The 24,118-nt window shown below is 38.1% G+C and overlaps 1 protein-coding gene across 4 annotated transcripts in view; it reads left to right on the forward strand.

Moving 5' to 3' along the window:
- The window catches only part of RTTN (rotatin), a 230,378-nt gene that overhangs the window by 60,521 nt on the left and 145,739 nt on the right, over positions 1-24,118 (forward strand). For 2 of the 4 annotated variants that reach the window (XM_008261459.4, XM_051851886.2), the window contains 8 exons: positions 3,225-3,396; positions 4,006-4,105; positions 4,998-5,086; positions 6,158-6,275; positions 8,877-8,973; positions 9,578-9,646; positions 21,497-21,685; positions 22,770-23,009. In XM_008261459.4, the coding sequence (XP_008259681.3) occupies positions 3,225-3,396; positions 4,006-4,105; positions 4,998-5,086; positions 6,158-6,275; positions 8,877-8,973; positions 9,578-9,646; positions 21,497-21,685; positions 22,770-23,009 (1,074 nt within the window). Of the gene's footprint in view, positions 1-3,224; positions 3,397-4,005; positions 4,106-4,997; positions 5,087-5,272; positions 5,564-6,157; positions 6,276-8,876; positions 8,974-9,577; positions 9,647-21,496; positions 21,686-22,769; positions 23,010-24,118 lie in introns of those variants that run through there. The other 2 variants (XM_051851884.2, XM_051851887.2) reach the window with 2 other exon arrangements.

The raw sequence follows: 24,118 nt of genomic DNA on the forward strand, positions 1-24,118 counted from the left end.
GTAAAAGATTAATGAAAACGCTTAAGTGTAATAGTGACATCAGTATGAAGCAGTAGAACTAAAGAGTATAAAGGAAGGTGATCCTTCATTTTTAGAGGGAGAGAGGAAAGTAATGCATGGAATTAAGCAAAGTCTGTTGGATGCTTTCCTGAAGTATTTCATCCATATTATAGCCTGCTTATCCCTAGGCAGATCAGTCCATGTTAAAGAGCCGTACTAGGGACTGTTCAGTAGTGTTGCAGGCAAGCTGGAGAGTGATACACACATTACAAAAGGTATGATGTTTTCCCATCTTCTCTTCTCTAGAAAATATTTGCCTTCCTGAGTGATTCTCTTCTAACCATTTTTCTGAAAATTATTTTTATAAAGTGTAGATCCCCAATCTCCTCAGATACCAGAGTGACATATAGGGATCATTTTAGCTGTAGGAACAGAAGGAGAAATACATTGTTTTTCTTCTCTGTCAGTGCAACAAGAATCTTTGTTACTCTCTTTAGGTAACTGTGGTTAGATATTTCCTACTGAGAAGGGGAAGCAAGCTTGGAGTCAAAATAGATAAGCAATGATGCATAGTCTGCTTTAAAGGCTAAGGGGATCATACAGATGTTCTTTGACACTAGTTTAATTTGTTTTCCCCAGTCTCACTTCAGATGATCAGACTGAAAAATAATTAGGTAGAAATAAAGTAAAACTTGAGAGTGGGAGGAGGAAAGTCAAAGAAACAAACTGGAAATATCTGTATTTTGTAAAAGGTAAAGTTGTGGATACTGCAGGAAGAAGTTGGTCACATGGCCTCATGGTGCTCCTGCCCCTTAGGGAGTGTCTTCCACACGTATTAACCATAGTCCCTCAGTGGTGTGTGTATGAGTGGGCTGGTTAGTAGTCCTTACTCTTACAAACCCTGATTCCGTGGTTCACTTCTTGTTCAAGTCCCCAGGAAAAACAGACATTCCTATCAGGTAGACCTTCCCAGGAACTGAGGGCCAGGCCTGACCTCTTCTTGAGTAAGGCAATCCTCTATTATGCAGAATTTTTTCTTTTCTTTCTTTCTTTTTTTTTTTTTGTTGTTGTTTGATTAATTCTGCCCTATCCTATCCATAAACTCCATGTAGACAGGAGCTGTGTGCATTGGCTAATCTTTGTCTTAAGAACTTCATGGAGTATATTAAATATACTCATAAAATATTTGTTAAGGGGTGGTTGGTGGTTAAGATACCTGCATCCCCTATTGGAGTACCTGGGTTTGATTTCTGGCTCAGGCTCCTGATTGACCCCAGCTTCCCGCCAGTGCAGATTCTGGGGACAGCCATGATGACTTAAGTAATTGAGTTCTTGCCACCCACATTGGATAACTGGGTTGCGTTTTTGGCTCATGACAGCTCTGGCCATTGTGGGCATTTGTGCAGTGTACCAATGTATAAGAGAGATGCTTGCTCACTCGCTCTCCCTCTACAATAGGATATATGTATATGTGTATATATATGTATATAAATATTTAAATATATATGTATTTAAAGATGCTAAATTTACATGCCTGAGGAGATGCATAAATATATGCTTTTCGTATCCCATCTGTAGCCTTCCTTACCAGGGTTGTAACTACCTCTAAACTGGCAGCTCCAGTTTTGCTCATTGGCATGGTATGAAAGGAACAAAAGTACACCATTAGGTAGGTGTCTAGCTTCTCTTATTTTCATGAAGTGTCTCAGCAAATGGGAGGAGAACGTTTGCCTAACTCTTGATGCCATCTTGGAGTAAATATCAGTCATCCGATGACTAGTTACATTGCAGTGAATATCTGCTTCTTGTTAGATGCAGTATTTATTGTCTACTGTGTACCTACAAGCTGTGGTCAGCTGTCGGAATGTAGCAACACTCAGCACAGACGTGTGTTCTGCCTTTCTAGAATCTGGCATTTATTGTGACATTAGAGCTTATTATCAGTTACATCTTACTATTAATTGTAATAAAGGGACATAAGTGTTAGGATATGAGGAACTTCATGGAGGCAGGTCCATGCTTAGCAAGGCAGCTGATCCAATCTAATCTGTAGCAGAGAGGCCTCCCTTAGTATGCATGCTTTAATTGTTGCTTTATGGATATGCTGGCAACATGCATTGCTGCTTGACATTTGCCCCATTTCCATGTAGTTCACGAGTCTATCAGAGGAGTGACAGATACGTAATAGTCTCAGTATCTCACACCTCTAGTGAATTTTGTCCACTTGAAGGTTTTTCTATTTTTCCCATTCATCATCTAGTGGCATGCAGCATTTAAACTTTTCTTGAAAATCTCCCAGCTCACCACTCAAATGACCTTAATCCTAATCTGTTCCAAATGAAGTATTCTGATGGGAATCTAAATTATGTGTGTTTTCATATTTGAGAAGAATCTGACCCCTAATATAAGAAGATTTTCATAATTTTAGTGTTACTACTAGTTATTAGTATAGTCATTGTACTGAGGTTTGACTTAATATTTGGACTCTGGTTAGGGGTCTGTAATACCTTTTGTTTTTTAAAGATTTATTTTTATTTATTTGAAAGACAGAGTTATAGAGAGATGTAGAGCCAGAGAGAGAGGGAGAGAGGGAGGGAAAGAGAGAAAGAGAAAGTCTTCCATTCCCCTGGTTCACTCCCCAAATGACCACAGTGGCCAGAGCTGAGCTGATCTGAAGCCAGGAGCCAGGAGCTTCTTCCAGTTCTCCCATGTGGGTGCAGGGGCCCAAAGAGTTTCGTCATCTTCTACTGCTTTCCCAGGCCATAGCAGAGAGCTGGATTGGAAGTGGAGCAGCTGGGTCTCGAACTGGCACCCATATGGAATGCTGGCGCTGCAGGCTGGGCTTTAACCTACTGTGCCACAGCGCTGGCCACTGTAATACTTTTTATGGTTGAGAAAGATCACTAGAGTTGAAGTCAAGAGTTAGAGAATTGATTTTTCAGATCTACTTCTTGAAGTTGACTGTGATGTTTAGTCTCAGTGAGTCTCATTTATAATTATATTGCTTATTCTTTGTTTCTGATGTTCATTTTATAAATATTATAAAGTTGAATAAATGTAGTTATAGAGGAAAGATTTTTTAATGGAACAAGTAAAATATATTATTAATGTCAATATAGTATAACTGATAATTATACTTTGGATAGATAATTATTTGTGACTATGGGCCTTTCTTATAGACATCTGAATGTGAAAATGTTGACTTCAATACTTTGTGTTTTTAGAGTTCGTTCACTAGCATTAAAGCTTTTAGCATTTCATCTTACAAATGAAGAAGGGGCTGACACAAAGCGCCCTTTAATAGATGCCAGAGTTCTCTCCAGAGTTACTAATTTATTTATTGTGAAAAAACCTATTGAACTCAAATTGGATGACAGAAGAGAACTGGTTATTAAGGTACTGTAACTTTTGAGTTTATTACTTCATGATTATTTGATGCATTTGTATATCTCATATTTTATGTGACGTTCTAATTTGTGCATATCCTGAAGAGAGAAGAGGTGTGGTGATTCGGAGCCATTTTGAAATTATGTTCTGGCTTTAACCAACTTCTGGATAGGATACATTTGTTTATGTTGAGTGCCCACCATATGCCAGACATTATATGCCTTTTAATTTACTATATGCACTAGAAATGTAAATTTTTTTGATTACAATATTAGGTTAATACAATTTGATGGAAAGAAATTTAGTGATGACTTTTAAAAGCAAGTATTTTCTGTGATGCTCTTAGGGTAGCTAATGGACTGCTGGGTTACGAATGACTTCTAACAGAAATGTGTGTTATGATGACATGCTTATTTGACATGATAGCTCTCCTTTAGAATCCAAGTTCCTTCCTGACCTGGCACAGCGCTGTTGCAAATTTACATGTAAATTTAGTGGTTACTTAAGTAAGTTGACTTTTTGAGCTTTTATTTTATTTTTATGCCATGAACTGTATGATTTTATTGGATAATTTGGAACATATGATAACAGTAATTTTTCTTTTTTCTTGATTTGTAGTTGGAGACAGTTGAAAGGGTTTATGAAATTTTCACCTCAGATGATGTTGATCTTCTTTTGAGAAAGTCAGCTGCTGAACAGTTAGCTGTGATTATGCAAGGTGATGTCTTTTAAGGGTGATAATTGCCGTCCTATTGGTAACAGAATTTTACAGTGCTGTGTGTAGTAGTGTTGGACCAGGTCTTGCCTGTGACCTATTTTTCTTTACATGGCCCTCAAATTAAGGGCTACATCTTCAGAGCTGTTAAAAAAAACAAAACAAATCCCCCACACCCTCAGTATCCAAAGGCTATGCAGTGGAGACCATATGTGGCCAACAAAGCCCAATGTATTGACTACCTGGTTCTTTACACATTTGCATGTTACTAGGTAGTAATGGAAGCCTTTTTTAAAACGTGGCAGTTAGAATTAGTTATACCGATAGCCACTAGTTCAGTATCTGTGTGTGTGTGTGTTAATGTGTATGTATGTGAGCGTTTTTCTCACTGAATATATAGGAGAAAATTTCAAGTTGTTAAATACTTGCAACAAATACGTAAATAACTAACTATTTATTTATTCAAAGGCAGAGTGACAAGAGAGAGAGGGAAGGGAGGGTTAGGGATCTTCTGTTCCCTGGTTCCTTCCCCAGATGCCCTCAAACAGCTTCTATATATGTATATGTGTATAATTTTGTAATTGTCTTGTAATTACAAATGTAATGTGAATATATTTTTTGAAGTTTATGTTCTTCATAAGTAGAGTCCATTGAAATTCATTGCATTTTTTTTAAAGATTTATTTATTTATTTGAAAGAGTTACAGAGAGAGAGTGGGAGAGTGAGTGAGCGAGATCTTCCATCCACTGTTTCAATCCCTAAATGACTGCAATAGCCAGGACTGGGCCAGGCTGAAGCCAGGAGCTTCTTCTAGGTCTCCCACATGGGTGCGAGGACCCAAGAACTTGGGCTGTCTTTCTTAATTTTTGGTAACTTTTAGTTTTTTTCTTTACAGATATTAAAATGCATGCTGTGGTGAAAAAGTTATGCTTAATTGACAAGATAATTGAATACTTAAATGAATGTGTGGGTCAGCATGGTAAGGTAAGACTAATGTACATCTAGATGTGTTTTTTATAGGTTAAGTGTTCTTATTAATCAGATTTGAAATTGAATTCAGCTGAATTGGGTGAGTACTTGGATTTTAAATTCTAAGTAACACCCAATGTCTCATTCATTTTTTTCTTTTTTTCAACTGCAATCTCTATAAAGAAAAACTAATCTTAAGAGTTCTAGGGGTCAGCGCTGTCGCTCACTTGGTTAATCTTCCTCCTGTGGCACCAGCATCCTATATTGGCTCCGGGTTCTAGTCCTGGTTGCTCCTCTTCCAGTCCGACTCTTTGCTGTGGCCTGGGATAGCAGTGGAGGATGGCTCAAGTGCTTGGGCTCCTGCACCCACATGGGAGACCAAGAAGAAGCACGTGGCTCCTGACTTCGGATTGGTGCAGCTCCGGCTGTTGCGGCCATTTGGAGAGTGAACCAACGGAAGACCTTTCTCTCTGTCTCTCTCTCTCACTTTCTGTAAGTCTACCTGTCAAATAAATAAATAAAAAATCTTAAAAAAGAGTTCTATTAGATGTGTAAGCAGAAATACAAAGAAAGCATAGAAGTATTTTCAGTGGTCATTTCTAATTTTATCTGCATTTTAGTTTCACATATATTTTTAAAAAGATTTATTTATTCATTCATTTAAAGGCAGAGTGACAGAGAGAGAGGGAAGGGAGGGTTAGGGATCTTCCATTCCCTGGTTCACTCCCCAAATGCCTGCAAACAGCTCGTGCTGGGCCAGGCTGAAGCCAAGAACCTAAAACTCCATCCACAGCTCTCAAGTGTTTGGCAGGGACCGAAGTACTAGGACCATCATCTGCTGCCTCCCAGGCCCATTAGCAGAAAACTGGATTGGCAGTGTGGAGTAGCTTGGACTTGAACCAGACCCTTTGGTACTGGATGTGGACTTTTCAGGTGGTAGCTTAACCTGCTGCATCATGGTGCTTTTCTGTTTCACATGTTTTTGACTGAAAGGCATAAAATTAAAAATGAGATAATATTATGATATCTTTTATCTGACCTTAAGTTTTTGAAAATAAATAGTTATGTGTTTTCTTTCCTGGCCAGGTGGTAGAGTGCTTGACCCAGCCATGCCTCACGCTCTTGAGGAAGGTTCTATGTGCTGATCCAGTTGTGCGTGTTTCCCTCTCGCAACAGTCTTCTCTCTTGATCCTGTTATTCAGAGGTGAACAAAAATTCTGTTAATAATGAGATCAGTCTTAAGCTTTAAGTATTCATTCATTAATTGTAGGTAATATTTACTTTCCATTTTACTAGTGGGACAGTGGAGTTTACTAGTGAATTTGCTAATGGAAAACACTCAATATTTTTATGGATATTTCTTTCTAATCTTGATACTGACTGGGCCTTAGTGCTAAGGAAAGCTAAAGTTTGGCCGGCCCCGCGGCTCGCTAGGCTAATCCTCCGCCTTGCGGCACCGGCACACCGGGTTCTAGCCCCGGTCGGGGCGCCGGATTCTGTCCCAGTTGCTCCTCTTCCAGGCCAGCTCTCTGCTGTGGCCAGGGAGTGCAGTGGAGGATGGCCCAAGTCCTTGGGCTCTGCACCCCATGGGCGACCAGGATAAGTACCTGGCTCCTGCAAAAAAAAAAAAAAAAAAAAGAAAGAAAAGCTAAAGTTTATGAGTGTTTTTGCACCTTGATCATTTGGTGCTCAAAGGTAAACTATTATCTAGGGAGAGAGAAAACTGCAGCCTTCTTTCCAGGACCTGTCTCTTCCTTTGCTTGTAGTACACTGCTTACGTCATTTGACTGGCATTAAAGATACAGGCCTGACCTGTGAGGCATGGACACCAGGTCTTTATGAATGACTGAGCATACATTTATTACATTTAAACATTGTAGTATTTTTTAAAACACATTTTAGGTTGATTCTAATTTAGTAATGTCTTTAATGGAAAAATCTCCTGTAGTTTTATCTTCTTTCCTCTCTATCTTTATAGCAACTGTGTTTAATATTTTATTCTGTTTTCTTTCCTAGAGGTTTAAGTCAGTGCTTTGACATATTTTACAAGATATGCCTTCATGAGATATCTCAGTATATTTAACCTTGTCTATTATCAGGAATATTAAAGTGAAAAGAAATTATGTTCAAAGTTTATTATTAGATTATAGTCATTTTGTTTTAGTTTTTTCCCCCCTTCCTAATAGTTTCTGCTTGCTGAGTGAATAGGATGCAGTAGCATTAGTTGAGGTCCAAATCAGATAAAGTTCTAAACAGAGTAAGTATGTTTAGACTCATAAAATTTTGAGTAGAATGTAAAATTTTTATAAGTTCTCACAGACTGTTCATTTGAAAGAGCAGCAGTTTTAGATTTCTAGTTTTCTTTAATCCTGTTAATTATCTTCCTGTTAACCTCAGTTTAATTTCCTTTGGTCTCCAGTTTACCTTTTCATTTATAATTTTTGTTTAAATTATTCAGTGATTGAACTTATGAATACTTGCTGGGGTACTTTCCAAGGCAACATAATCTATACCTTCTTGGTTATTAAAGAATTTTCCTGTCTCACTGTTTATGAAAATTACTTCAGTGTGAACATATATTATCTCTGATTAACAATTTGGTTTCAGACCAAAATTAATTTTTTGTCCTTTGTGGAGCACATGGTGAATGACCCTCAGGCAGCTTATGGTAGAGTCAGAGGTTTGACAAGTGAATATAAAATGCAGTGTAGTAATATTTATAGTTGGATTTCTGGTGCCAGAGGAAGTGCTGAATAGATGAGGTGTGGGGAAGTATCAGAGAATGTTTCCAGGGGGTGTGCCACTAAGCTGGAATTGCAGAAGTAAGTAGGAGTTCAAATACAGAGAGGATTGACTTCCAGCTAGAGTGAGCCACAGTGATGGGTGAGAGAGAATGGTGTATTTGAGATGGTGGTGGGTTAAGGATGGCCGGATCTGGGGCTGCTGGGTGAAGGGGAAATGGTGGGGTGTTGTAAGGAGAGTAGTCCTGCAGGGCCTGGAGGGACTGATGAAATGGCAGTGAGGGGTCATGTGAGGTTGCTAAATGGGGGAGCATATGTTTTAGAAAGATCGTTCTGTCCATAGGTGAGTAGGTCAAAGGGATACAATAATTTGATAACCTGTTAGACGCATTGCTTTGAATTACTAGATTTATATAACAGAATCCTGTACTGTATTTCAGGGTTGGAAACTAACATAGACATTTATTATGCCATTGTAGAGGAAAATGAGGTCTAGAAAGACTTCTTTATCTGGTGTAAGTCATAACCAGACACACAATGGTAACAGGAGAAGAATCCAAACTTCAGGTCCTTTTTTATCTGTTTTGTTTTACATAATTGCAAAATTACACATCTGTATTGAAAAAATTCAGAAAGTACAGAACTATATAAAGTAAAATCCTAAAAGTTTTCATTTTCTCTTTGATTTTTCCAGAAAATAAATAATAATAAATAAATAATGTCCTAGTTATTGTTTGGAATATATTATCTGGAATGATCTTTTCTTTGTAAACATGCTATATTTTTCCTATTATATACTTCAAGATTTTAACTGAAAAATATATTGAATGTATTTTTATATTAGTTGAATGTAGGTCTTAGGAATAAAAGATATAAAAAAGTTATAAAAAGTTATAAATATAAAAAAATATTCAAAAGTTCGAGTCAGTATTTCAGTGATGTCAGTTTTTCTGGGTTGATACATTCTTTTCCCTTCACATTAAAAAGGCATTTTTAATTTGAGGTCCATTCTTATTAGAAGTAAAAATATTTCATAGTTATTTATTTTTCTTTTTATTCCTCAGTTTCCTTGATATTTCATGAAGACTGTACTGTTGTGACTGAAGTTGGCGCATTGTTTTGTCTTCTGTTATTTGATGAGGTATCAAGAATGGATATGTGGTAAGATATAAGAATTTATATGTTTTTTACTGTTAATTATCCTAGGGTGTTGATACAATCTTATAGCAATTCATTCTGACATGAGAGGCTTTTGCTATCCATGCTAGATATATGTGGTATGATTTAGTTTAAGCAGTATTAAGAAGCCCACTGGTTCAAAAAGTCACCCTGATATTTTATTTTGAACATAACTAGGTACAAAATTAAAAATCACTATAGTGGTTTTTGTCTATAGTACATTTTTAGTATATACCTTCAACTTTGTATTTTTTCTTTGATGTTTTATTATTAAAAAATCATCAGGCAGATGTTTAGGATGATAGTTTCTGGTTACCATTGAACTCGAATGGGAGTGGTGGGAGAAGAATCCACTTGCCAGTGCAACCACTGCATTATATGAATCATTTATGATATTGCATTTTTAAAGAAAAGCGTAACTTATTCTGCAAGAGCAAAATCCATGTAGCAGACATGTTGTAACTATACTAAATGACAAACCCAATTTCAACTCTTGATTGTATTTTTAGGCAAAGAAATTAGCAACCTGTATTAGACAAAGCTGTAATCTCCTCAATTGTTCATTTTGTTTTCTTTAATGAAATAGGTCTGTAGATCCTTCCAGTAAACCTACTTTGTCATCAGTCTTCAGTTTGCCTGTTTCAGTTTTTAGAAGGTAAGGAATTTATTTCTCTGATTTTCTTGAAGGATAAAATAATGTTTCACAAAGCCTAATCTTTATATTTTTTAAACATTTAGTTATATTTAAATCACATAACTTACAGTGCTTTCATGTTTTCTTCACATTAATACTTTGGAGATTTCAGTAGCTATACCATCCTATCATTAAATTTTTATTTTGATATCATTCAAATCTAAGAAAAGTTGGAATGAACTATACAGTATACCCCTGTGTATTCTCTTCAGCCTAAAGTCGTCAATTATTAACATGTGTTCTAATTGCTTTCTTGTTCCCAGTATATTTTTTAAATTTATATTTAGCCTCCACCTCCAACTAGGTGAAAATAAATTTCAGATATAATTTTGTTTAAATTTTTAAAAAATTTTTTTTTAAATTTTAACTTTTGAATTTTAAAATTTTGTTTAAATTGTAGAATTCAGTCAAGGTCATGTATTGCATTTGATTTTCCAGTCTCTTTAGACTTTGGAAAAATAAATTCAGTGAATCCATCTGGTCCTGGGCTTTTCTTTGTTGGGAGGGCCTTTATTACTGTTTCAATTTCTGTCTCAGTTATGGGTCTGTTTAGGTTTTCTATGTCTTCCTGGTTCAATTTAGGCAGGTTGCATGTGTCCAGGAATCTATCCATTTCTGATAGGTTTCCTTGTTAGCTGGTATACAAGTCCTTGTAGCAATTTCTGATGATTCTTTTTAATTCTGTAGTGCCTGTTGTTACGTTTCCTTTTTCATCTCTGATTTTATTGATTTAGTTGGGCCAATGGTGTGTCAATTTTGTTTATTTTTTCAAAAAACCAGCTCCTCATTTGGCTGATTTTTTGTAATGTTTTTTGGATTCAATCCTGTTGATTTCTTCTCTGATTTTAATTATTTCTCTTCTTCTACTAGATTTGGGTCTGGTTTGCTGCAGATTTTCTAGATCCTTGAGGTGAATTGAAAGCTCATTTATTTGGTGTCTTTCCAATTTCTTGATGTAGGCACCTATTGATATAAACTTTCCTCTTAACACTGCTTTTGCTGTATCCCTTAAGTTTTGGTATGTTGTGCTGTTATCCTCATTTACTTCCAGAAAGTTTTTGATTTCTGTTTTGATTTCTTCAGGAGCATGTTGTTCAATCTCCATGTATTTGCATACGTTCTATGGATTTTTTTTTTTTTTTTTTTTTGACAGGCAGAGTGGACAGTGAGAGAGAGAGAGAGAAAGGTCTTCCTTTTGCCGTTGGTTCACCCTCCAATGGCCGCCGCGGCCGGTGTGCTGCGGCCGGCGCACCGCGCTGATCCGATGGCAGGAGCCAGGAACCAGGTGCTTTTCCTGGTCTCCCATGGGGTGCAGGGCCAAGCACTTGGGCCATCCTCCACTGCACTCCCTGGCCACAGCAGAGAGCTGGCCTGGAAGAGGGGCAACCGGGACAGAATCCGGCACCCCAACCGGGACTAGAACCCGGTGTGCCGGCGCCGCTAGGCGAAGGATTAGCCTAGTGAGCCGCGGCGCCGGCTGTTCTATGGATTTCTGAGTTGCTAATGTCCAGCTTCATTCCCCTATGGTCTGAGAAGCTGCATCGTATGATTCTAATTCTTTTGAATTTGCTGAGACTTGCTTTATGGCCTAGTAGTATGTGGTCAGTCCTAGAGAAGGTTCCATGTACTGCTTCTTCTCAAACTATTCAGAACAATCGAAATTCTGTATATAAAGATAACTGAAAATGAATCTTGATGTGAATGGAATGGGAGAGGGAGCGGGAGATGGGAAGGGTGCGAGTGGGAGGGAAATTATGGGGGGGAAGCCATTGTAATCCATAAACTGTACTTTGGAAATTTATATTTACTAAATAAAAAAAAGAAAAAATAAATTCATATTTTTCTTTAAATATTTTTATGAATATAAAGAGAACAGATTTCATGTATTTTATAGGTATAATTCAAAGAAGATAACCATCTTCCCCCCTCCCTTTCTCCCTTTCATTCCTTTTGATGGCTGAGTTGTATTCCATAGGAACAAAGTTATATATATGTATATACCACATTTTCTTTATCCAAGCTTCAGTTGATGGACATTTGAGTTGACTCCATATCCTACCTGTTGTGAACTGAGCTGCAATAAACATGTGGTGCAGATAACTCTTTCATAGGCTGATTTCATATTCGTTTGGTTAAATTCCTATGAATGGGATGGCCTGGTCATATGGTAAATCTATTTTCAGTTTTTTGAGAAATCTCCATACTGTTTTCCGTAATAATTATACTAGTTTACATTCCTATATTAGGGTACCTTTTCCCCATCATCTTTGCCAGTATTTATTTATTTATTTATTTTTTTTTTATGTTTGGATGATAGGCATTCTAACTGGAGTGAGTGAAAACTCATTGTAGTTTTTATTTGAATTTCCCTGATGGCCTGTGATGCTGAGCATTTTTTCATGTGTGTGTTGGCCATTTCCATTTCATCCTTTGAAAATGCCTGTTTATGTCCTTTATCCATTTTTTTAATTGGATTTTTGTTTTGTTGTTGTTGAGTTTCTTGAGCTCTTTATAGATTAAGATATTAATCCTTTATCAGTTGCATAGTTTGCAGATATTTTCTCCCATTCTGTTGGTTGCCTCTTCACTTTATTGAGGGTTTCCTTTGCAGTTTAGAAGGTTCTTAATGTGATGTTATCCCATTTCTCAACTTTTGCTTTTTTCTGCCTGTGCTGCTGGGGTTGTTTCCAAGAAGTTTGCTTATGCCAATGTTTTACAGAGTTTCCTTGATGTTTTCCTCTAGTAATTGACGGTATCAGGTTATAGATTTAGATTCTTGATTCATTGTGAGTTGATTTTTGTATAAGGTGTAAGGTAGGGGTTTTGTTTCATAGTTCTGTATGCGTATATCCAATTTTCTAGCGCAGTTTGTTAAAGAGCCTATCCTTGCTTCAGGGATTGATTTTAGCTTGTTAAAGATTAGTTGGTTGTAGATGTGTGAATTAATTTCTGGGGTTTCTACTCTGTTCCATTGGTCTACATATCTATTTTTGTGCCAGTCCGAGCTATTTTGATTATAATTGTCCAGTAGTGTAACTTGAAACCTGGTATTATGCTGCCTTGGGGTTTGTTTTGTTGTCTAAGATTATTTTAGCTATTCAGGTTCACTTGTGTTTCCATAAGAATTTTAGCATTGTTTTTTTCTAGATTTGAGAAGAATGTATTTTGGTTTGGATAAGATATGCATTTTAATGATATTCTATCTTAATGATAAGATAATTTTAATGATATTATATCTTAATGATAATTCTTCCACTCTACAAATCTGTAAGATTCTTCTATTTTTTTGTCTTCTATTTCTTTAATATTTTATAATTTTTATTATAGATATCTTTCACATCCTTGGTTAAATTTATTCTAAGATATATTTAAATTTAAAAAAAAATATTTATTTATTTGGCCGGCGCCGCGGCTCAACAGGCTAATCCTCTGCCTAGCGGCGCCGGCACACCAGGTTCTAGTCCCGGTCGGGGCGCCGGATTCTGTCCCGGTTGCCCCTCTTCCAGGCCAGCTCTCTGCTGTGGCCAGGGAGTGCAGTGGAGGATGGCCCAAGTACTTGGGCCTTGCACCCCATGGGAGACCAGGAGAAGCACCTGGCTCCTGCCTTCGGATCAGTGCGGTGCGCCGGCCGCAGCGCGCCAGCCGCAACGGCCATTGGAGGGTGAACCAACAGCAAAGGAAGACCTTTCTCTCTGTCTCTCTCTCTCACTGTCCACTCTGCCTGTCAAAAAAAAAAATATTTATTTATTTGAAAGGCAGAGTTACAGAGAGAAAGAGAGGTGGAGATAGGTTTTCCATCTGCTGATTCACTCCTCAAATGGCCTTAACAGCCAGGGCAGGGTAAGACGGGAGCCAGGAGCTTTATCCAGGTCTCCCATGTGGGTGCAAGGGCCCAAGTACCTGGACCATCTTCCATCGCTTTCCCAGGCACATTAGCAGGGAGCTAGACTGGAAGCGTAGCAGCCAGAACTGGAACTGGAGCGCATGGGTGCTGGTGCTGCAAGTGGTGGCTTTATTCTCTACGCCACAGTGCTGGCCCTGATACTTAAATATTTTTGTAGCCATTGTGAGTGGGACTGATCTTACAAGTTGTTTCTCAGCTGTGGCATCATTTGTGTATACAAATGCTATTGATTTTTGTGTGTTGATTCTATATTCTTCAGCTTCACCAAACCCTCTTTATGAGCTGCAGTATAGTCCCTAAGTAGAGCCTTTTGGCCCGTATAAATAGGATCATGTCATCTGCAAACAGGGATAATTTGACTTTTTGCTTTCCAATTGTACCCTTTTCATTTCTTTTTCTTGTCTAATGGCTCTGGCTAAAACTTCCAGAACTATATTGAATAGCAGTGGTGAGAGAGGGCATCCTTATCTGGTTCTGGATTTCAGTGGGAATGCTTTCAGCTTTTCCCCATTCAATAGGATGCTGAGTGTGGGTTTGTCATAGACTGTCTTGCTTATGTTGAGGAATGTTCCTTCTATACCCAGTTTGCTTAGAGTTTTCATCATGAAGGGGTGTTGTATTTTATCGAATGCTTTCTCTGCATCTGTTGAGATAATCATATAACTTTTGTTCTTCAATTTGTTAATGTGATTAGTTTGTGAATGCTGAGCCATCCTTGCATACCAGGGATAAATCCCACTTGGTGTAGGTGAATGATCTTTCTGATGTGTTGTTGGATGGGATTAATATTTTGTTGAAGACTTTTGCATTTGTATTCATCAGGGATATTGGTCTATAGTTCTCTTTTTTTTTTTTCCCCCCCGGCTTTAGAATTAAGGTGATGCTGGCTTCATAGAAGGAGTTTGGGATATTTCCTTCCCTTTCAATTGTTTTTGAATAGTTTGAGAAGAATTGGAAATAGTTCTTTGGAAGTTGGTAGAATTCAACAGTGAAGCCATCCAGTCCTGGGCTTTTTTTATTGGGTGGGTCTTTGTTACTGACTCAGTCTCTGTTTATTGTTCTATTTTGGCTTTGTCTTCATGACTCAATTATGGCGATTGTATGTTTCCAGAAATCTATCCATTTCTTCTGGATTTTCCAGTTTGTTGACATGCAGCTATTTGTAGTAAATCCCGATAGTTCTTTTATTTCTGTGGTATCCATTGTAACATCTCCTTTTTCATCTCTGATTTTATTTTTTCTGTATTTGAAAGGCAGACAGCCAGAAATAGACAGACACGGAGAGAGCATTCATTCACTGGTGTGTCCACAACAGGCTAGGAATGGGCCAGGCCAAAGCCAGGAGCCCAGAACTTAACTCTGGATATCCCACAAAGATGACAGGGACCTAAGTGCTTGAGCCATCAGCTGCTTCTTCCCAAGAGCATTAGCAGGAATCAGGATTGGAAGTGGACTTGAAACAGACACTCTGTGCAGACATTCCTAGTAGCCATTTAACCACCACGCCAAATGCCCACTTCCTATGTGAGGTATCTTCCTGGTTTTTGAAGAGTTTCCTTTATTATTTAATTTAGTGGAATTATGTTAGCAACGATATCTTTTTTTCTTGTTTTGTTTTTAAGATTTATTATTTGAGAGGTAGAGGCAGAGAGAGAGAAAGAGAGAGAGGTTTTCCATCTACTGGTTTGCTCCCCAAATGGCCACAACGTCCAGAGCTGGGCCATTTCAGAGCTAGGAGCTTCTTCCAGGTCTCCCCCATGGGTGCAGGGGTCCAAGCCCTGGGCCATCTTCTACTGCTTACCCAGGCCTTAGCAGAGAGCTGGATAGGAAGAGGAGCAGCTGACTCTTGAACTGGCATGGCAGGCAGCAGCTTTACCCACTGTGCCACGGTGCTGGCCCCTACTCCCATTTTTTTAATCTAAAAATTATTTTGCTTTCTGTTTTAAAGATTGTTTTCACTAGGTATAGAATTTTAGATTGGCGATTGGAGTCCATTCTTTATTGAAGAATAGCTGTCCATTTTGTTTTTGCTTCATTGATGCAAATGTGTTCCTTTAGTTCCTAGGAAGTTCCTTCCTCTATGTCCACAGCACTTTTTACATTTATTATTGAAACGGTTATTCACATGTGGATTATTATTTTATTTTCTTTCTGGCTGCTGTTAATTTCTTTCTTTGTTGTTATTATTGATCTATATTTATTTATTTATAATTTTTTTTTAATTTTTTTTATTTCATATTCTTTTTTTTTTTAACTTTTATTTAATGAATATAAATTTCCAAAGTACGACTTATGGATTACAATGGCTTCCCCCCCATACCGTCTTTCCCACCCACAACCCTACCCTTTCCCACTCCCTCTCCCCTTCCATTCACATCAAGATTCATTTTCGATTATCTTAATATACAGAAGATCAGCTTAGTATACATTAAGTATGGATTTCAACAGTTTGCTCCCACACAGAAACATAAAGTGAAAAATAATAGATGATTTTTTTTAAATGATGATGAAATCAGAGCAGACCTATTGTCATGTTTAATCCCAGTGAGAGTCAAGTTGGGAATTGATAATTTCTTTTTTTTTTTTTTTTTTTTTTACAGAGGATCAGTTTAGTATGCATTAAGTAAGGATTTCAACAGTTTGCACCCCCATAGAAACACAAAGTGAAATATATTGTTTGAGTACTCGTTATAGCATTAAATCTCAATGTACAGCACATTAAGGATAGAGATCCTACATGAGGAGTAAGTGCACAGTGACTCCTGTTGTTGACTTTACCAATTGACACTCCTGTCTATGGCATCAGTAATCTCCCTATGCTCCAGTCATGAGTTTCCAAGGCTATGGAAGCCCTCTGAGTTCTCCGACTCTTATCTTGTTTAGACAAGGTCATAGTCAAAGTGGAGGTTCTCTCCTCCCTTCAGAGAAAGGTACTTCCTTCTTTGATGACCTGTTCTTTCCACTGGGATCTCACTCGCAGAGATCTTTTGCCAGAGTGTCTTGGCTTTCCATGCCTGAAATACTCTCATGGGCTTTTCAGCCAGATCTGAATGCCTTTAGGGCTGATTCTGAGGCCAGAGTGCTATTTAGGACATCTGCCATTCTATGAGTCTGCTGAGTATCTCACTTCCCATGTTGGATCACTCTCCCCTTTATTTACTCCATCGGTTAGCGTTAGCAGGTACTAGACTTGTCTATGTGCTCCCTTTGACTCCTAGTCCCTCCACCATGACCAACTGTGAACTGAAATTGATCACCTGGAACAGTGAGATGGCATTGGTACATGCCACCTCGATGGGATTGAATTGGAATCCCCTGGTATGCTTCCAACTCCACCACTTGGGGCCAGTCAGCCTGAGCATGTCCCAAATTATACATCTCTTCCCTCTCCCATTCCCACTCCCATGTTCAACAGGGATCACATTTCAGTTAATTTTCAACACTTAAGAATAACTGTGCATCAATTACAGAACTAAACCAGTCATATTAAGTAGAACAGATAAAAAAAAACTACTAAGAGGGATAATGTATTAAGTTGTTCATTAACAGTCAGGGCTATGCTGATCAAGCCACCGTTTCCCATAGTGTCCACCTCACTCCAACAGGTTTCCCTCTTGGTGTTCAGTCAGTCATCACCGATCAGGGAGAACATATGGTATTTGTCCCTTTGGGACTGGCTTATTTCACTCAGCATGATGTGTTCCAGATTCCTCCATTTTGTTGCAAATGACTGGATTTCGTTGTTTCTTACTGTGGTATAGTAGTCTAAAGAGTACATATCCCATAATTTCTTTATCCAGTCTACCGTTGATGGGCATATAGGTTGGTTCCAGGTCTTAGCTATTGTGAATTGAGCTGCAATAAACATTAGGGTGCAGACCTCTTTTTTGTTTGCCAATTTAAATTCCTCTGGGTAAATTCCAAGGAGTGGGATGGCTGGGTCGAACGGTAGGGTTATTTTCAGGATTCTGAGGAATCTCCAGACTGACTTCCATAGTGGCTTGACCAGTTTGCATTCCCACCAACAGTGGGTTAGTGTCCCTTTTTCCCCACATCCTCGCCAGCATCTGTTGTTGTTAGATTTCTGCATGTGAGCCATTCTAACCGGGGTGAGGTGAAACCTCATTGTGGTTTTGATTTGCATTTCCCTGATTGCTAATGACCTTGAACATTTTTTCATGTGCCTGCTGGCCATTTGGATTTCCTCTTTTGAAAAATGTCTATTGAGGTCCTTGGCCCATCTCTTAAGTGGGTTGTTGGTTTTGTTTTTGTGGAGTTTCTTGATCTCTTTGTAGATTCTGGTTATTAACCCTTTATCTGTTGCATAGTTTGCAAATATTTTTTCCCATTCTGTCGGTTGTCTCTTCACTCTCCTGACTGTTTCTTTTGCAGTACAGAAACTTCTCAATTTGAGGCAATCCCAATAGTTGATTTTGGCTTTGACTGCCTGTGCCTCCTGGGTCTTTTCCAGAAATTCTTTGCCTGTGCCAATATCTTGAAGGGTTTCTCCAATGTTCTCTAGTAACTTGATGGTGTCAGGTCGTAGATTTAGGTCTTTAATCCATGTTGAGTGGATTTTTGTGTAAGGCGTAAGGTAGGGGTCTTGCTTCATGCTTCTGCACGTGGAAATCCAATTTTCCCAGCACCATTTATTGAATAGACTGTCCTTGCTCCAGGAATTAGTTTTAGATCCTTGATCAAATATAAGTTGGCTGTAGATGTTTGGGTTGATTTCTGGTGTTTCAATTCTGTTCCATTGGTCTATCCATCTGTTTCTGTACCAGTACCATGCTGTTTTGATTACAACTGCCCTGTAGTATGTCCTGAAATCTGGTATTGTGATGCCTCCGGCTTTGTTTTTGTTGTACAAGATTGCTTTAGCTATTCGAGGTCTCTTGTGCCTCCATATAAATTTCAGCACCATTTTTTCCAGATCTGAGAAGAAGGTCTTCGGTATCTTGATTGGTATTGCATTGAATCTGTAAATTGCTTTTGGGAGAATGGACATTTTGATGATATTGATTCTTCCAATCCATGAGCATGGAAGATTTTTCCATTTCTTGGTATCTTCTTCTATTTCTTTCTTTAAGGTTTTGTAATTTTCATCGTAGAGATCTTGAACGTCCTTGGTTAAGTTTATTCCAAGGTATTTGATTGTTTTTGTAGCTATTGTGAATGGGATTGATCTTAGAAGTTCTTCCTCAGCCATGGCATTGTCTGTGTATACAAAGGCTGTTGATTTTTGTGCATTGATTTTATACCCTGCTACTTTGCCAAACTCTTCTATGAGTTCCAATAGTCTCTTAGTAGAGTTCTTTGGGTCACCTAAATAAAGAATCATGTCATCTGCAAAGAGGGATAGTTTGAGTTCTTCCTTCCCAATTTGTATCCCTTTAATTTCTTTTTCTTGCCTAATAGCTCTGGCTAGAACCTCCAGAACTATATTGAATAGCAGTGGTGAGAGTGGACATCCCTGTCTGGTCCCAGATCTCAGTGGAAATGCTTCCAACTTTTCCCCATTCAATAGGATGTTGGCTGTGGGTTTTTCATAGATTGCTTTGATTGTATTGAGGAATGTTCCTTCCAAACCCAGTTTGCTTAGAGTTTTCATCATGAACGGGTGTTGTATTTTATCAAATGCTTTCTCGGCATCTATTGAGAGAATCATATGGTTTTTCTTCTGCAGTCTGTTAATGTGGTGTATCACATTGATTGTCTTGCGCACATTAAACCATCCCTGCATACCAGGGATAAATCCCACTTGGTCTGGGTGGATGATCTTTCTGATGTGTTGTTGCATTCTATTGGCGAGAATTTTATTGAGGATTTTTGCATCTATGTTCATCAGGGATATTGGTCTGTAATTCTCTTTCAGTGCTGCATCTTTCTCTGGCTTAGGAATTAAGGTGATGCTGGCTTCATAGAAAGAATTTGGGAGGACTCCCTCTTCTTCGATTGTTCTGAATAGTTTGAGAAGAATTGGAGTTAGTTCTTCTTTAAACATCTGGTAGAATTCAGCAGTGAATCCATCTGGTCCTGGGCTTTTCTTTGTTGGGAGGGCCTTTATTACTGTTTCAATTTCTGTCTCAGTTATGGGTCTGTTTAGGTTTTTGATGTCTTGCTGGTTCAATTTAGGTAGGTTGCATGTGTCCAGGAATCTATCCATTTCTGATAGGTTTCCCTGTTTGCTGGCATACAGGTCCTTGTAGTAATTTCTGATGATTCTTTTTATTTCTGTGGTGTCTGTTGTTACATTTCCTTTTTCATCTCTGATTTTATTGATTTGGGTCTTTTCTCTTCTTTTTTTAGTTAGTTGGGCCAATGGGGTGTCAATTTTGTTTATTTTTTCAAAAAACCAGCTCCTCGTTTGGCTGATTTTTTGTAATATTTTTCTTGATTCAATCCTGTTGATTTCTTCTCTGATTTTAATTATTTCTCTTCTCCTACTAGATTTGGGTCTGGTTTGCTGTAGGTTTTCTAGATCCTTGAGGTGAATTGAAAGCTCAACTATTTGGTGTCTTTCCAATTTCTTGATGTAGGCACCTATTGATATAAACTTTCCTCTTAACACTGCTTTTGCTGCGTCCCATAAGTTTTGGTATGTTGTGCTGTTATCCTCATTTACTTCCAGAAAGTTTTTGATTTCTCTTTTGATTTCTTCTACGACCCATTGTTCATTCAGGAGCATGTTGTTCAATCTCCATGTGTTTGCGTATGCTCTAGGGATTCCTGAGTTGCTAATTTCCAACTTCATTCCTTTATGGTCTGAGAAGCTGCATGGTATGATTCTAATTCTTTTGAATTTGCTGAGACTTGCTTTATGGCCTAGTATGTGGTCAATCCTAGAGAAGGTTCCATGTACTGCTGAGAAGAATGTAAAATCTTTAGCTGTAGGATTGAAAGTTCTGTATATATCTGTTAGATCCATTTGGGCTATAGTGTCGTTTAAATCTACTGTATCCTTGTTGATCTTCTGTCCTATTGATCTGTCTATTTCTGAGAGTGGGGTATTGAAGTCCCCCAGTACTACTGTATTGGGGTCTAAGTCTCCCTTTAAGTCCGTTAATAAATCTTTTAGATAAATGGCCAGAGCTGCACTGATCCAAAGCCAGGAGCCAGGAGCATTTTCCGGGTCTCCCACGCGGGTGCAGGGACCCAAGTACTTGGGCCATCTTCTACTGCTTTCCCAGACCACAGCAGAAGGCTGGATCAGAAGTGGAGCAGCCGGGACTTGAACTGGTGCCCTTATAGGATGCTGGCACTGCAGGCGGCGGCTTTACCTGCTACACAACAGTGCTGGCCCTTCTTATTTTCTGAAGATTTTTTTTTTTGAAAGGCAGAGATACGGAGAGAGAGAGAGATTTTCCATTCACTGGTTCACTCCCCAAATGTTCACGATGGCAAGAGCAGGGCCAAAACCAGGAGCCAGGAGCTTCTTCTGGGTCTCCTTTCGGGGTACAGGGGACCAAGCACTTCTGCCATCTTCCACTGCTTTCCCAGGCTGTAGCAGAGAGCTGGATAGGAAGAGGAGCAGCTGGGACAGGAACTGGCGCCCTTATGGGAGGCTTGGCCTGCTATGCCATACCACTGGCCCTGGTATTTGTGTTTTAATTGAACACCTTTTCTATTTGATTCACTATGGTCATGAGCTCTGGCTTCGAGGAGCATTAGTTACCTCTGCAGTGACTTTCAGGTGACATACACTGTGGTGAGTCTGCAGGAAGGAGTCTGAAGAGATGTTTATGGGAGTTTAGAGTAGAATGAAAGTGAGGTACTGTGTGCGCTGTGATAACGGTTTAATATTGTGGAATGGGAGGCGTGCTACCCAAGTGCTTATTTGCTTGTCGTCTCTTGAGTAGTATTTAAGGATTTGGAAGTTTGTAATTATTTGTAAATGTTTTCTTCAGGTATCATCTACCAGTATATGTCGTTGGGCATCATGCTGTGAGTCCTTACTCAATAGTTTTGCCATTGTCTGCTGATTATTTGGCCTTGAAACCTGTGACAGACATGCTGAGAATAGCTTGGAACCTGTCATGGTATCATGGGAGTGATAATCTTTTGAAGCAGATGAACTCTGAAACAAAAATCCATGAGTAAGCTGTTGCATTTACTTGAAAAACCATTTCTAGTTAATTAATTGTAATTAATTAGGTTTTCTTTAGGTTGAGTAGCTTTTTCACTTTATGTCATTTGATTCTACTGTTTAACTGAAGCTTATCATTTTTTAATTTATAAAGGGAACACATTTCATGTGTTTCATATATATAGTGTTAAGAGCATAGTGATACTTCCCGCCCTATGCTTCTTCCCTCCCTCCCTCCCTCCCACCTCCCTTCCTCTTTTCTTATTTTTCTTTTAATTTTTGCAATGACATACTTTAAATTTTCTTTAAAATCACAAGCTTAACCCTCCATGAAATAAAGAATTCAAGAAGTAGTAAGTAGAAAAACCACTGTTCCTCAAGAGTACAGACAGAGGGCTTTAAACAATAATTAAATCTCAAAATGTTAATTTAGCTCATATATGTTACATTTGTTTTGTTCTCTGTATATGTTACCACAAATGAAAGAACATCATATTTGGCTTTTTGGGACTGGCTTATTTTTCTAAGCATAGTAATGCTCATTACTTATAAAAATCTATCATATAAGGAACTTTAAAAAATATTTAGAGATTATACAAGGGATCTTCAAAAACTTGGTGAAAAATACATATTAAGAAAAAACTATGCATGGATTTCAAAAGTTTTTTTGCACTAGGATAAACTTATCTTTTAATACCATTTTCTGTGAACTTTTTCAAGTACCCTCATAATGAAGTTTGGTTAAATAATAGATGTACATTGCTAGGAATAGACCTCTGGATTAGAGTAAAAGCTCAACGGTGTATGTATGAACTATATTTTATTATGATTACTTTTGAATATCTTAATATTTGAATCTGTCAGTCTTTTTATATGAATACAAATATGTTTCTGTAAGGAAAAATAAATCAATGTAAATCCTTGAGATGCTTGTGTAAAACCTAATATTATACCCCACTTTTCTTTTGGCTGAAGGTCAACCTTTAATTATAAAAAAAAATATAAAACAGAATTTTGGGGAGAGAATTCATAATAGCAATAAGTGTGAGCTGTAATTTAAATAGCTTTCTGCTGTTCTTTTTATTTTTGTCTAGATTTTTAGATGCATTGAAGTTATCCACAGAGGACACCCTTATTCTGAAGATAACACACATGGCCAGCGGGCTGCAGGACTGTCTCCATTCCATCGTTCAGGCTGCATCCCACAGGGATGTCAGGGCTGCTGTTGCTAGGATGAGCTTTTATCTTCTGAATGACAGATTGTCTTTAAAGGGTGGCACTGGCCCATGTGGGCTCACCTTGAAGTCCATGGCTTGGCACACTGCACTAAACAGGTCAGTGTAAGCTCAAGGCTGCCAGTTTCAAAGACCTGTATTGAATTGTATCTGGGCTCATCTTCAAACCTTTAAAGATCAGAGTATGTATTCTTATTGTTGCTGTCATGAAGGAAATATTTTTTATGGAAAGAAAAACACCAGGATTTTTATTATCTACCACAAATAATAGTAGCAAAACAGAAAAATGTTAACTTAGTCACTGCATTTTTTTAAGGAATTATGAACAAATTTATAAACATTTATTATCCTGTTTGAGAAAATCTTGTTTTATTTCACAAAAGTAGTTAGGATAAGATGTGGATGAAGTAAACTGAATGTTTATTCCTGTCCTTATTATAAATGAGCTGAGATATCAGCAGGTTGATTAATAGGTTTAGTACACCTGCCACAGGCTGTTTTGTTTTGCATTTGTTTTGTGCTTAAATAATTATCTCATTTTTCTTCTTCTTCTGAATTTCATGAAGTTGATTGGCATGTGGAAGTCCTTTAATAGTTACAGGAAGGCTCTAGCTTATAAATTTAGCACAATTTAACTGGTAGCAGATGGCCGCATTTGAAACAAGACTGATAAGCAAATACTGCTAGCAGTTTTTCATTTTGGTTTTCATGTGACTTTAGTATAAAATGTATAACTTTCTTATTAAACATAAAGTCATCATTTTCAGAATGCTTGGTTAAATGAGTTTCCAAAATGTGAACTCCTCTATTTAGTTTTGCTTTAATAATTGGGACATGTAATTAGATTTTCCAGTGGTGGGTTAGAAGCAGTCAGTAGTGCCTTATGAGAAAGCTGATGCTTGAATTTTCAGGATTTTTTCAAATTGATTGTTAAATCAGGCCTTCTATTTTTTTTTTAAGGAAGGATTTGTTTGTTTATTTGAAAGGCAGAGTGTGTTTGTATACAAGAGAAACAGAAAGAGAGGGAGAGAGAGAGAATTTCTGTGTGCTGGTTTACTCCCCAAATGCTCACCATTGCCAAGGCTGGCCCAGGCCAAAGCCAGGAGACAAGAACTCCATCTGCATCTCCCACGTGGGTGGCAGGGACCCAAGTACTTGGGTCAACCTTTGCTGCTTTCCTGGGTGCATTATCAGGGAGCTGGATGAGA

This window comes from Oryctolagus cuniculus, chromosome 10 (genome assembly GCF_964237555.1).
Source record: "Oryctolagus cuniculus chromosome 10, mOryCun1.1, whole genome shotgun sequence".
NCBI classification, from domain to species: domain Eukaryota; kingdom Metazoa; phylum Chordata; class Mammalia; order Lagomorpha; family Leporidae; genus Oryctolagus; species Oryctolagus cuniculus.